Source organism: Alexandromys fortis, unplaced genomic scaffold, assembly GCF_014885135.2.
Source record: "Alexandromys fortis isolate MF-2015 unplaced genomic scaffold, M_Fortis_MF-2015_v1.1 scaffold_36, whole genome shotgun sequence".
NCBI classification, from domain to species: Eukaryota; Metazoa; Chordata; class Mammalia; order Rodentia; family Cricetidae; genus Alexandromys; species Alexandromys fortis.
In genome coordinates, this window is record NW_026067915.1 from 12,257,046 (window position 1) to 12,272,092 (window position 15,047).

The 15,047-nt window shown below is 39.8% G+C and overlaps 1 protein-coding gene across 11 annotated transcripts in view; it reads right to left on the reverse strand.

The window, feature by feature from the left end:
* Arpp21 (cAMP regulated phosphoprotein 21) overlaps nucleotides 1–15,047 on the reverse strand; it is a 159,812-nt gene that overhangs the window by 82,243 nt on the left and 62,522 nt on the right. For 4 of the 11 annotated variants that reach the window (XM_050139636.1, XM_050139639.1, XM_050139634.1 and 1 more), the window contains exons 10-11: nucleotides 4,201–4,309; nucleotides 1,914–2,015 (exon numbers count right to left, since the gene is read on the reverse strand). The exons of 4 other annotated variants lie outside the window; for them this stretch is intronic. In XM_050139636.1, the coding sequence (XP_049995593.1) occupies nucleotides 1,914–2,015; nucleotides 4,201–4,309 (211 nt within the window). Of the gene's footprint in view, nucleotides 1–1,913; nucleotides 2,016–3,649; nucleotides 3,827–4,200; nucleotides 4,310–15,047 lie in introns of those variants that run through there. 3 more of the 11 variants (XM_050139638.1, XM_050139637.1, XM_050139641.1) reach the window with 2 other exon arrangements.

Below are 15,047 nucleotides of genomic sequence, written 5' to 3' on the forward strand. Positions count from 1 at the left end.
GTGGGAGGGGAAACGGGCACCTCCAAGGCCACATCCTAAAAGAACATTGCTTCCATTTCTCTCATAAATCACATTCTGTGGGGGGAAATGAGCTGCCATTTCTGGAGACATGTCATGGTCTCCATCCAGGGAAGCTCTCTTTAAAAAAAATTGCCAACTATAGACTGGTCCCAATTCACAAGGGTGGCCTGCAAGTCGCCACATGAGTGAATTTATAAACAGTTGGCAGTTCCTCAGCCAAACCTAACGGGTCAGGGGTTAGTGAGGGACTGGCAATAGCTTGGCACCTGAGTTCTGTCACTCTTAGATCTGCTTTTCAGTTGAAAAGATGTCATTCCTCCCTGTGGCCAGTGAAGCTTATCATGGTCAAAAGTGCCTCAAGTGCTTTTCCTGGGACCTCTGTCTCCAGAGAAGGGAAGCCTTGTATGCCCCTTCTCCCTGTGGCCATCTTCCTGGGGGTAAGAATCATGGATTCCATTCCTATTCCAGACAGGCATCTGAGGCAGTGTTTCCTGGAACCCAGCTCCAACAATGGGCCTAACTTTAAAAAGATAATAACAAAATACCCTGTCTGTGTGATGGACATTTGTATCTCAATCTATTGACACATTCCTAAAACATTTGACTTGTTAGGAGCAGAGCATCAGGGGAAATTGCCCGTATGTAGGTAAGTACACATACAAAATAGAAGGGGGGTAAAGACTAGAAGACAAATCAACATTCTGGAGAAGCTGTCTCTGTGAAGGGCTTCAGAAGCAAATGGGTTGCCTCTCAGCTTGGTGTGCCCTCCAGCAGCAAGCCACAATAACAGAGATTTGGTCTGACTGAGCATGCTGGAAGTGTTGTCCACAGAGGACCACACTGAAGCGTCCTCCACAGGTTGCAGAGATCAGGCTCCCTAACAACTAAGGAAGTTCCCAAGGACTCCATAAAATAGAAAGCTGTGGAAATTTCTCGGTGTTTTCACTTGTTTGTAAATCCAGTTTTAATTTTCATATTTTCATTTTTATCTAACTTAATTACATTTGGTCTTGAGCATAATGGGTAAAAACTTATTTTTAAATCACAACCACATTTTCTTTGTTTGGTTTTGAACTAAAAGGTGGTTTTCTGTGATTGTTGTGATTATTGCTTTAACAAATTGTTCACAGATTTGATTTGATCTGAAATCAAGAATGGAACCAAATATTATCATCTAGCTTTGGTATGAGGAAGTGTTCATATTTGCTAAGAATTCAGAAGGTACTTGGTGTGTGCTCATGTGCACATGTGCACATGCATCTGTGCAAGCATGTGTGTGCAGTATTTGCACATGTGTATGTCTGGGTACTCATATGTTCTTGTACTGCTCTCTACCTTGTTGTTTGTAGTCAGGGTCTCTCAGTGAATCAGGAGCTTACAAGTGGACTAGACTGCCTGGCCAATGAGCTCTCGGGCTCTGCCTGTTTCTGCCTCCCTAGCGCTTGTGTTCTGGAAGCCTGCCTCCACGACTGCCTTCTACAGGGTGCTGGGATCCAAACTCAGGTTCTTCTATTTACACAGGAAGCATTTTACTCACTGGGTCATGTCTGTGTCCCTAATGTTGTTGTTGTTGTTTTTTAATTCACCAATAAGTGGTCTGTTACCTACTATGGATGTAAAGGGATTTCGGAACCTAACAACCCTTTCTATACTGACTGTCTCTTTTAGTGACCCAGATCATATCTCTATCCCTGAGAGCACACGCAGACTCTTTGTCTGTTTGCACCACAACCCTGAGCCAGGTTCTTTCCCGGAAACATTGCTGTTTTCTGCTTTGTGACTCGCTTTTGGTCCCGGCCTCTGTCCTCCCTGCCAGCTCTCTCTGAGAAAGGAGGGGCCTTTCTGCTGATGGAAGGACCCGTACTCAAGAGGCAATTAAAACAACTACTCACATCGTGTGCAAATATTCTCTCCCTCACTCTCTGATATTCCTCTTCTCTCTCTTCAATTGATTTACTTCGTCTGTCATCTCTAAATGGATGCATTCTGTTTTGCTGAACAGAGAAAAGAAATCAGGAGGGTTATCCATGTTGAGCTGTTAAGCAACTGTCAACTGAGAATAATAAATGCTCATTTAGATAACTGGAGCCTGACAAGCCCCACCCCCCTGCTCCCTGAGGAGGCTAGGCTGGGGGATATGAACTTAAGTATGCATGTTTATCTCTGTGTGTGATATGTGTGTGTATGCATGTGTATGTTTATGCTTGTGTGTGCATTCATGTGTGTGTGGTGTATATATGTGCAGGTATGTGTGTATATCTCTGTGTGTGCTATATGTGTATGTGTGTGTGATATGTATGAGTATGTAAGTTTGTGCATCTGTGTGTGATCTCTGTGTGTGGATGTGCATGTGTGTGTGGACATATGTATGTGCGAGTGTGATGTGTATATGTGTGTTTATCTATGTGTTTATGTGTGGTTGCATGTGTGTATGCATCTATGTTCATGTATGTGTATGTGTGTGGGTATGTATATCTGTGTATGACATGCTGACATAAGAAAGATTGCTACTCCTAGTCCGTCTTCTATGGAGCAAAGTAGAATAAATATTTAAAAAACAAGTAGCCTTGCTTATGCCTTGGGAATTGGTCCAGAGGTTGGATGGCCAGGGATAGTCTTTTCCCCCTTTTTTGAGTGTGCCTGACCCCAACAGGAGGCAAACTGTTGACGGGAAAGAGTGAAGAGTGAGTTCAGGGTGTCTGAGGTAGGAAGTGACTGTGCACATTTGGGATCTCAAGAAAGAACAAAAAAGCAGAGAAAGTGGGAGTCTGAAAAGAACTTGTGGATAGTCTCTGGTTCCTAAGGCCTCATTGTTGGCCCAGTGGCTGGCCCTGTGAATTGTATGGGGGCATAAACTCTGTTTAGAAACCCTGTGTGTTGATAACGGCCAATGGCGGTGCAAAGACAGCTAAAGAGGCAGTCCAAAGGACCCAGCATGAGAACTGCAAGTCCTCATCCTCTCTGACCCACTCCCTGCATCTCAGCTGCCCTCCCACCTACTCGCCATTCTGAACTAAGCGCATTCATTCATACGCTCACCAGACACCCATGGAGTACACAACACAGGCATGTTTTGGAGTCAACAAGAGTCCCGGTGCAGCTCAGGGCTGGGGCAGCAGTGGTGGGAGACAAGGAGGTACAATGAGAAATAGACTTTTTCTTTTTCTTTCTTTTTTTTTTTAACAAAGAAAACATATGTTCAGAGATGCACACGCAGGCTCAGGATGACTCACCTGAGTAATTAATACGAGACCTTGAGTGAGATACATATTGTCTTACCTTTATAAACTTTAAATAAAAGGCATGTTTCAAAAATATCTATTTGGATTATCAGACAATAAGTACAATTGTCAGGGCAGTCTCCTGACTTTCTGATGTTCTGTCATTATTTTTTTTCTTTTTTCTTTTTTTTTTGGTTTTGTCATTTACTTAGTCTTCTTGCTTGTAACCTCCCTCCCTCCTGCCCACGCAGAGAAGAGATTCAGTGAGGTCTCTTTACCTTTGCTCAAGGACCATGTTCTAGAATGACATAGTGTTTTGTCACAGGCAAAATACACAGGGATCAGTTTCTGCTACACTTCATGCAAACGAGCAAACACATTACATAGACCATAAAACACAAGAAGAAGGGTGGGGGGCTAGAATGTAAACTCGATGCTTTTCTGTGAAGACTTATTTTTAGGATAGTTGCAAAATCCTCCTGTCCTCACCATAACAAGGTATGTTCTTTACAGCTACACCGGTGGCTCATCGGTCCTCATTGATAATCCAGCTCAAATTGTGCACAACGGAAGGAAGGACAGAGCTGTAGGGAGTGGAGCGACTGGCAGAGTTACACAGACATCTGGAAATGCAGCTGACAAGCTTATCCCCACAGCTCGGAGCCTGCGGCATCCCGACCCCCACCACAACATGCAGCAAAGACTGCGCCAAGCACCACCCATGCAGCCCAACACAGAGCCACTGCTAAGCAACTGAGGCAACACCATGTGGCTACCCACTGAATGCCAGAGGGGGAGGCAATGGAGGCCAAGGGATTGGAGAGAGGGCAGCAGCGGTTGTCAGAGGCAGGAGGGGGTAGCTGGGAAGCAGGAGGGGACAACAGAGGTACAACAAGAACATCAGTCAGCCCACCTTCAAAAACAACAACGTCAGCCACTCTCAAACTTGAGAACCAACCTGATTGTCTTCTTTATCAATACTAGAGTTATCTCGCTTCAAGATAAACCGCTTCTGGGATTCTTCACTTTTTTCATCTTTTAAATGTTCACAAAACCTTTGCTCTGGTCTGCCAGCAAAGTAAAACATAGCAATAAAAAAAACTATTTTTCCCATCTGATTAAACTTAGTTCTTCGTGTGTTTTTCCCCCAAAGTGGCATTTAACTTAAAAGAGAGAAAGGAGAGAGAGGAGATGGGTTTATTCTTGGCTGTGAAATTTGCATTGCTGAAAATGCACAGGTAGGTCATAACTTGTCACTTTTACATGTGGGTTACAATACCTTTTATTATTTCCAGTTCAGAATCTTGCTTACTGCATGCCCATCTCCAGGGACGAACATATAGAAACCAGTGAAAGCTCCCAACACATACAGGGCTTCAATATTTTTCTTAGGTGTTTTGACTTTTGGTGACTCCTGAACACATATAATTTCCCCATGTGTAGCCTCAAGCAAATATGAACTTACTTTTAATGTTTGTATCTTCTGGAATTTGGGGATTGATTCTAGAGGCTCTAGGAAAGGCTTTAACTCTGAGCTGTATCCCCAGCCCTCTTTATCCTTTTAATTTTGAGACCTGGTCTCACCAAGTTGCAGAGACTGGCCTTGAACTCTCTTTGTAACTCAAGCTGATCTTGAGCCAATGGCCTGCTGCCTCAGTCCCCTAGTGGGTGGAATTACAGGTTGTACCACCAGGCTCAGCTAAATATTCATGCTTAAAACACAGAATCCATCCTTCCATCCACACATAGTGACTGCCTCTTAGCACATGCTGAGGATCCTTGGGGTCTACTCTGAGGCTTTGTTTAAATAACACTATTTCTCTTCTCCCCAATAACGAATGCTCTGGAAGCTAGCTTCTTTAGCTCCCAACCTTCTGGTCTATGTCTTCTAAATCAGGTCAGTAATTAAGAAAAGCTGATGATATTTAAACAACTGATTAGCTGATTGGTGTGAAGGAAAGGCTCTAAGTAGTTGCCTACTATTGACTGGCCAATTGATTTTGCAAAACTTCTTAATTATTAGGGGTGCTCTCCCTGTGATTGGCACTGCAATCACCCTAAACTCCACGAATGAGTTGGGGCTTGGGATCATCACAGAGAACATGCTGAAGTGTTTATCTCTGGGTTAAGAATGGCTGCCTCATGACTTCTAGAGTTCCTGCCTCTGCTTGGTTTCTGATATCACAGACAGAGGAAGCCATCTTATACTGGCTGTGTTCTAAAATGGGTGACCAGCACTTTGGTGACAAAGGAAAGGCTTAAGTGTCTCATTCAAGTCAGAATGAGAAGCATCCTCTCTTCAACCTTTGTCCATACATTAGACCAAAGCGGATGAGCAGGCGCGAGGAGAAAAGCTCGGCTGGTGCCAGCTACACTGCACAAGATTTATAAAATGATGCTATCCTGTTGGTAAAAGTGGAGTACAGAAGGGGATTTTCTTTTAGGATGAGGAAAGCATCCCTCAGTGATTATTTTGACTTCTATAACTATAGATTTGCCCATGACACCACAGTCCTCAAACAGCATGGGTACATCCTACACACATGGTAGTACGTGCAGTCCCTCTGATGATACAGTGCACAAAGGACTGGAGGTGAAGTCTGGGGGTGGGTTTCACCCCTCAACTTAAAGAACCAAGAGGCCTCATCACATCATCTTAATGATCAATGCAAATGTTTTTCACCAAACTTAATATATAACAAATGATCTGGAAGTGGAAATCGTACATTAGAGATAAACAAATTTGATACAGGGTAGTCAGTGGATGTGTGGGTTCCTTACTATACAATGGAGTCATGATGACAACATGATCTGCTACAGTTCAGGGTAAATGACAACCCTGCCAAATGATTTAGGGCCCTGGTATTTCCAACCAACATTTCTTTGGTTATTATATCATCTTCCCCCAACAGCACATGAAATGAGGATGTCAACTGAAATAACGATGTTGATTACATCAACGTTAATTACATCACATCAATGTTAATTAGTCTCTTTTGATATCCTCAGGCACTAGTCTGTTAAGTCCTAATAAACGAAATTATTTGCTTAAATTTACAGCTATCCTTTTTGTATCTATTTCTAACAGTCTGCAAATATTCACACACAAATGAGATGACCTCAGAGCAGAACATTTTGATGCATGAGCACAAAGGTGAATTTGTTTAGTCTAATTTCTTTTTTGAAGATAAAATTTGAATATTTGAATGCGAATTCAGAATACTAGCTGGCAGGTAGTTTATGTGGGTTGGACACGGCTGTGGGATAAATGCTCTTGTACATTGTAAAGATTAGCCACTTGTATTGGTTTAATAAAACACTGATTGGCCAGGCAGGAAGTACAGGCAGGGCAACCAGATTAAGAGAATTCTGGGAAGAGGAAAGGCAGAGTCAGTCCCCAGCCAGATACGTGGGAAGCAAGATGAGAATGCCTAACTGGGAAAAGGTACTAAACCACATGGCTAAACACAGACAAAAATTAAAGGTTAATTTAAGTTGTAAAAGCTACTTAATAATAAGCTTGAGCTAATAGACCAAAGAGTTTATAATTAATATAAGCCTCTATGTGTTTCTTTGGGACTAAAGGGCTCTTGGACCAGGCAGGACAGAAACTTCCATCTACATTGACACTGTTTCTTTATAAGTCTTAATCCTTAGTGGCTATCTCCAAACCTGGTGCCAGGGAAACACTTAGCTAAATGAATGAATGAATGGATGGATGCATGCATGCATGCATGATCATTTAGCCTAGCTGTGTACAAGTCATTATAGCTCAAGGACTGATAAAGAGTCACTCAGTCAGATATGAGATCATAATTTCTGTAGTAATTACAGGATATCAGAGAGTTTGTTCATTGAAGCATAAATTCAAGTTGAAAACAGAATGATCATTAAACATTGAATTTATGTAGATTAATCATTAAAATCATTTTACAAAAGTCTGAGTCTCTTGGGTGGGGAAGATATTTCAATCCTCCTCATTTTTGGATCCTTATTCCAAGAACATCTTAGTGTAAAGTGTGATAGAGTTCTATTTCAGTGTTCCTTCTGAAATCCCATTTCATCATAGTGCTGTTATTTATAACTACTTATATCACATACATGTATGTATGTGTGAAAAATATTTAGATAGAATGCCAAAACTTAATCATGCATGCTGTTATTCATAACACAAATATTATGAATATTTCATACGTTGATATATATTATACAAAATATTTTCTCAGTGACTAATTTGCAACTTATCTTCTTTAATCACATTTTCAAAAGTTAGAAAAAATATTAGTTTGTTCTTTTAGGTTTCTTGAAAATTATTTTAAATGCCCATAAAGTAATTTTGATATTTGTTTAAGAATAATTAAGCAAATGTAGCAAGATTTTTTTTCCAGGTTGATTTTATGGAGAGCTATTCATGACTTTTGAGCTAACCAAAGTATAAATTGAAATACCACAATAATTGAATTCGAACTACTGACAATGGACCATTGTAGCTCTGTTGTTTTTTTTTTCAATCACTTTTATAACTAATTAAATAAGCATTATTTCTGAGTCAGAAGGTGAACGGCACTAAAGTGATACATGTAGGAATAGTATTTCAATGGTAATGAATGACTTTTAACCTGTGAATACAGGAATGAAACTCAAAAAACAATTCTCAAAGCTACAGAAAAGAAAAGCCATATATTTATTAAATGATGGTAAGCTGACTTTGCTATGTATCTCATGGACAAGTATCGTACCAGTCCAATTTGTCTATTTTTTTTTGAGAATGTGCATTAGGTATCATGTCTACCTTTCTATATATTATTGCCAAAATGCATAGGAAATAAAATTAGTGTTTATTTTAGGTGAGCAATAGTTTCCTTCTCTTAAGGTAAAATATATTTTCCCATAATCTATAGCAGACTTTGCTCCAAACCCATAGCACACAGGGCTCCTGTATAGTGAACATGCTTGCATCTCCTGCTAGCGACTTGGCCTCTCTGGGGGAAGAAATGAAAATTTAAGATGATTCTACATTGCTCCACCTTTAGATGGAACTCGTGGAAAAGAGGGTAGCTGGTGAAGATAACCAAATCTCTCTTCCACTCATTCAATTCCAATCTTAGTTAAACATTTTCCCCTCGAAGCTTACAAAAGTAAGCATTCGTTCTTATGATTGTTTTGAACCTTTTATTTTATCTTGGAGTATTCTAAACAGTTTAGCTTCAGTGTTATGCTCCTCAGACCAAACTTGTCATTCTGCTTCCAACTAGTTCTGCTGAACCTTGCCCTCCCTTCCAGCACAGAAAGGAGAATAGATACCATTGCACAGAGGGAGAGATCGGCCGGACAATGAAACAAATAGTAAAGGATTTTGCTTGTCAAATACAACAAACCTAAGAAAACTCTGAACATCCCCATTCAAGTGTTTGCAGCAGGGGATCCTTGATTGAAAGAAAGTAAAGAAGCCCAGCACCCTTATTGACTTAAGTGTAATTCACCATTTCCCATATCAGTCTGTCATTTTATTCCACTTCATTTCCTTGTAGATGATATTATATGCTATACTCTAACATAGGAAGCGGAAGTAATTTTAATCAGCTTTAGCTTGCAATTATGTACTATTTACTTGGTGTGTACCCGTGGGTACCACGGTGTCTGTGTGGAGCTCAGAGAACAACTTGCAGGAGTCATTTCTCTCCTTTCTCTATGTGAGATCCAGGGATCACACTCGGGTCATTTGCAGACTGAATCATTTTGCTAGATTTTTTACATCTTTTATTATTAGAATCTTTCAAATTTGTGTTTAGAATTTTGAACGCTCTTGCAAAATGGTTTTCTTTCTTATGTATGTATATGTGTGTATGTATGTATGTATAATTTAGGTATATGCATGTCTGTGTGTATCCATGTTTGGGAGGTTACACATACACCTATGTACATGCTTTGGAGGTGTCTCCCTCAATTTCTCTCCACCTTATGCTCTGAGACACCATCTGTCTGTGCATCTGGAGCTCACGGATTCAGGTTATTAGCCAGCCAGCTCCAGGAGTCCTCCAGTCTCCTACTCCCCAACAGTGAGACTATTGATGTGAAACCATACTTGTCTTTTTATTTGACTTCTGGAGATTCAAAGTCAGTTTCTCCTGCTTGTGTGAAAAGGATTTTGTAGATCAAACCATTTTGCTAGCCATTTTCTACCAAGTTCGTTAAGCATCGTTAAGTGTAACAGACGTGCAGGTTAACAAGGTACCATGGTTCTTCTTTATTGTGGACCGCCACAAATGACACTTAGCAAAATACTCAATGGCAACCTGGGTCTCTAAGCCTCTTAAGTTGGTGCTTTTGCTTTGGCAAAAATACTGGGCTTTTTAGATGAAGAAGCGTAAACATCCCAATTTGCCTTGATAATGTGATTCTCTTTCTAAGGAAGAATTCAAAGGAAATGGGTGGAAATGAACACCAAATTCCATTTCATAACAACGGAAGAGTGAAGACCCCCTCCTGTACTACATAAGAACTTGCAGTATGCCGTAGTAATGTGAAGTCCTCTAAGACAATGCCCAATAATATTGTCCAGCATGGAAAGACACTGTATAAAACACAAGCACAAATTGGCTATGGGAAAGCAACACATGGCAACGGGAATGATAGCTGAATGTTTATCTGTGGATGGTGAGCTGACAAGCAGTTTTACTTCTAACCTTTTATGGATTTGTGAATATAATAATCATGTATTATTTTATGGCAATGATGAAAGCTATTATCTCAGACAGAGAGCAAAACCATACAGCAACTTAATAGTGACTCATACCAAATTATTGGATTATAAAAAATTATTCTTATATTTTGAGTAATTTACTCTTACATTGAATGTATTGTTTTATAATCTGCTGAACTTGGGATTTAAATGGCTTATTTTGTCAAATTATTGCTTAATCTTTCTACTATACTTTAAGGTTTTAGAATTGTAAGGTTAAATTTTGCTCTTCTCCCCAGTCAGATTTCTTACACTAAGACCCTCTAGAACATAAAAACCCATCTCATACTGTAAGATTCCCACATTTATTGGTAGGTTATTCTTGATTTGTATGAGTAGAAATTCTAACAGTGAAAAATGATAAGAGCAAATAATAACAATCACCAAGTGTGTGTGTGTGTTATAAAGAAGACAAAACAATAATAGAGAAAAAGATTTAAAGTGATAAGAAGAACATGATAAAAAAAATTAAAAATGTGGTTTTAACTGTATTTATAAAATACAGTTAAGACCTGATATGGTATTCTTAGTTTGTGTGACTAGTTACCCATGCACTTTATTGAGCATGGAGTTTCAGCACCAAATAGGAATACAATCAGATCGCTGAGCTTAAGAACACTGATATCATTCTTCAAGTTTATCTATAAACCAAGGGCTTGCACAAATGGAAAATAATATCTACAATACAGAAAGAAAAAGTACTTCAAAACGATCCATGGATGATTACTACAAGCAATTTCTATGAAATATTGTTGACTAATGTCTTCAGATATAAAGGCCATGTGTAATACCTAGGTTCTTGAAACTATACAACCATTACAGCACTTTTATCTCATAAGTACCACAGAATCTGAAAAGATTCTATCTGAAATAGTGGTCAATTTTAGGGTTAGGCTGTTGGTTCAGATTCAGGATTTGCCAAAGATAACTTCAGGTTTTTTTATATTTTAGAAACCTCAATGGTGTTTTTTTAAGTAAACCCATGACCCAATCATGTAATGTCCACCCACACATGTGATATACCTCTAATCTACTAGTCCTTCCTCTGTCACAAGTCTCTGCCCTGACAAAAAACACACCCTTCTGCATGCTGCTTTTACAAGCTTTTCCTTCCAACAATTCATTAATGAGGCAGTTACGTCATATTAATTTATTGAAAGCTGTCTAATTCTAAGCTTTTTCTCAGGGGTAATAAATAAACTTACAAGATGCTTAGACCCTGGGTGCACCTTGCCCATCTGCCTTACAAGAAGAATCTGAGAGGAGCAAAGGGGGGGAACTTGAGGTAAATATGATCAAATTAAATTGCTTGAAATCTGTCCTGGTTAGGGCTTCTATTGCTGCACTGAACCATCACGACCAAAAGCAATTCAGGGATGAAAGGGTTTATTCAGCTTACACTTCCATATCATTACTCATCCTTGAAGGAAGTCAGGACAGGAACTCAAACAGGGGAGGAGGAACTTGGAGTCGGGAGTTGAAGCAGAGGCCATGAAGGGGTGCTGCTTACTGACTGGATTACTCCTCATGGCTTGCTCAACCTGCATTCTTATAGAACCCAGGACCACCATACCAGAAGTGATATCACCCAAAACAGACTGGGACCTCCCTGATCAATCACTAATTAAGAAAATGCTCTACAGGCCATTCCTGCAGGCTGATCTTAGGGAGGCATTTGCTCAGTTGAAGTTCCCTGTCTCAGATGACTTTAGCTAGTATCAAGTTGATATAAAACTAGCCAGCAACAAATTCTCAGATAATTAACAAATGTATTTAAAAAATAATGCTATGTTAATATATCTGACTCTATTAATATATATATGACTCTAATTTCCATTCCCTAAAACAAAACCAAGTGCATTTTGGAATATACACTGATGACTGTAGAAGAAATGATCATAAATATTTACTGTAGAATATCATTAATATTAAGATGTTTTTACCATATAAACAACACTGCGGGACAAGCCTAACACATGCTGAGTCTTTGTAGTCCTGTACAAACAGTATTGACTGTTGGGTTTTTTACTTTGAAAATTTATACAGTCTCCATGAAGGAGGAGTCCTGCTCATTTGCTTTGTTGCATGAATTGGAAAAATATAATATGTACTTTAACATACATAGGAGGACTGAATAGATGCAATCAACCCTGGCGAACCCTGAAGTGCTTTGCCTGGTACTAGTGAGGCTCAAAATAACAGTTAGAAAATCTTATTATACTGTTTATATTTTATGACTATGCAAAACTGGTAGACATGTCAATAAATCATACTGTAAGTTTTATTATATTTCATTTATCACACATGTGTGTGTGCACATTTGGGTGAAGGTCATAGGGCAACTTGTAGGAGTTGCTTTTCTCAGTCCACTATGTGGGTCCTAGTGATTGAACTCAGGTTGTCAGGCCTGGCAGCAGGGGTCATTACCCGCTGAGCCACCACTCAGTTCCGAGCACACCACAAAATATTTAACCAACATTCTCATCAGAGCTGCAGATGATATTATGAGATCCAATTTGCGTCATAAGATTTTACTAATGTTTGATTCATGAGGGTTGAAATGGGCCAGTCAGATGTTTATGGAAACAATTCCCTCTTTGAAAACTGCAAAAAATAATTGTGTTTCTTGGAATGAAGGGCTTTGTTGTTTGTACGTTATAATGTTTGTGTGAATTAGCCCATTAAAACTTACAGGTCAATATTGTGTTTTCACTCATGAAGAAAGGCCACTGTGATTCAGTTGATGATAAAGAATCACCATTTTGTTTGCTTGCTTTTGCACATATAAAGAAAAGCTGAGCTTTTCCTCCTGGTTTGAAGGAAAGGGCGGGGAAACGAGGGCTTGAGAAGTTAGAATTGTGATCCTCTGCATTCCCTGTGGGATCTGGAAGGGGCTGAGGTGGAAAGAAGTCAGATCATGGGATTAAAGGTATTTTGTATGTGCTCATTCTTTTGGTAGATTCCAATTGGAAGAATCTCCTGAGCTCTACAGCCTACTGTAACATCCACATCACTGATACCCTCATCTTCAGGCACTCCCTAAAATCACCCACGACACAACTGTCGATACTGTAGGTGAATCTAGAAGCGGCAAGGCAAGCCCTCAGGACTCAGCCCATTCCCTCTGTCTTCAGTGAACGTCTCTAGACTTTGAGACTAGAGTCAGAGCAACTTTGCTTCCTCAAGAACTATTAGAGAGATAGGCCAATATTAAAGATAGTGTGTATTGGGCGATATCCTTTCTGTGGTTGTCCAGATTGCATTATGTATTATGCATTAAACCACACACACACACACAATCTTGGATTTATGCCCTGTGTGTGTGCTTGTGTATTTACACATTCTATCACAATAAATCTGACTTTCCACACAGTGAACAGAGATGGCTAAGCACTTCGCTTTTCAAAGCATAGTACCCACAATGATGAATATTTGGGAAGTATTTCTTTGCCTAACATACTTTTAGGCCATGAAGTCAGGTTTACTTAGCTTATTAGTAAGTGAGCTAAGACAAATCATAGTTTTACTATCTTCTTTATTGTTAAACATTCGTTATTTGGGCTCCTTTAACATTTTTGTGTGCTCAAGTATGTGTATGTGTACATATGTATGTGTGGTGCATGTGCATGCGTGTATGAAGCTCAGAGGTCAACCTCAGGTACCATTCCTCTGCATATGATCCATCTTGAGCTCTTTTTGTTTAGTTTTATTTAGCACAGGGTTTCTCATAGGTCTGAAATTTTCCAGTTTGGCCATGCTGGCTGGCCAGTGAGCCTCAGCAAGCTTCCTGTCTCTATTTCCCCACTTTGGGGATTACAAGCACTCATCATCAAGCCCGACTTTTTCTGTGCATTCTGGGGATCGAACTCAGGTACTCATGTTTGCATAGCAAGCACTGGGCTATCTTCAAGTCTCTCTGCACAGTTTTAAGAATAATTAAATGCAAGTAAGTATTTTTGAAAGCGAATCAATTCATGTCAGTGAAGGAACACTGCTTAGTCACCCTCTTGCTTTCAGCATAACTCGACATTAGTGATTCTATAAATGGTAATTCCTCTTTCCATAACCTCTGAAAGGTTAAGAGCTGAGAGGCAGGAGCTCCGGGCCTTTGACTGTGGCCTTCTGTGAATTGATCATGTAAGATGGCTAGGGCTTTGGTTCCTATCCTATAAGATGGACTGTCTCAACATCCTACAATGCTGAGAGCTAAGTGAATAATTGTCAGATCAAACAAATAAATATATCCTCAGATGCATCATTCCATCATGTAAGAATAATCATAGTACAGATTTTATCTGTATACAAGGTGAGTGTTGCTTTGTTTCCAAAATTCAGTAGTAAACTCTAGCATACAACTGGAAAAGGGAACACAATAAACTTGTTTTCCTCCTTGCTCTGTTTCTGAGATCCTCTCTCACGCATGGAGTCTTATACTCCCAGAGGAAAAAGCAAGACAGTACTACGGAGGCAACATAATGTTTCAGGGAAGCGGCACAGAGTTTGATCAATGTCAACAAAGAGCTCTGAGTTTGATCTTAAGAGATTATTAAGGACCTAGGTGTCTTCCTGAAGAATGGGCAAATGTTTTGGTGTAGTGGCATTTCGTTTGTATTTTAATAAATAAAGCTTGCCTGAAGATCAGAGAATAAAACAGTCCCACTGGTCAGCCTTACAGACCAGGCAGTGATGACACACACCTTTAATCCCAGTAACCACACTAGTTTGCCATAGAAACCAGGTGGTAGTGGTGCACACTTTTTATGTCAGCCTCAGAGAGAAATATAAGATGAAAGGAGACAGCTCTCAGACACAGTCTCATTCTGAGGATTCCTGGAGGAAGGATCGCCCTTTCGGACTGAAGTAGAGGTAAGGGCCAGTGGCTGGCTGTTTTGCTTTTCTGACCTTTAGGTTGAACCCCAAAGTCAGACTCTGGGTTTTTATTAATCATGCTACATTGAGGGAGATTACTATGTTAATGATTCCGATTCTGTCATTAAACAATAGGTACAGGTAGCCGAACAGAATAGCATCTTTGTCGATCAGATCGGGAACGAGAAGTAGAA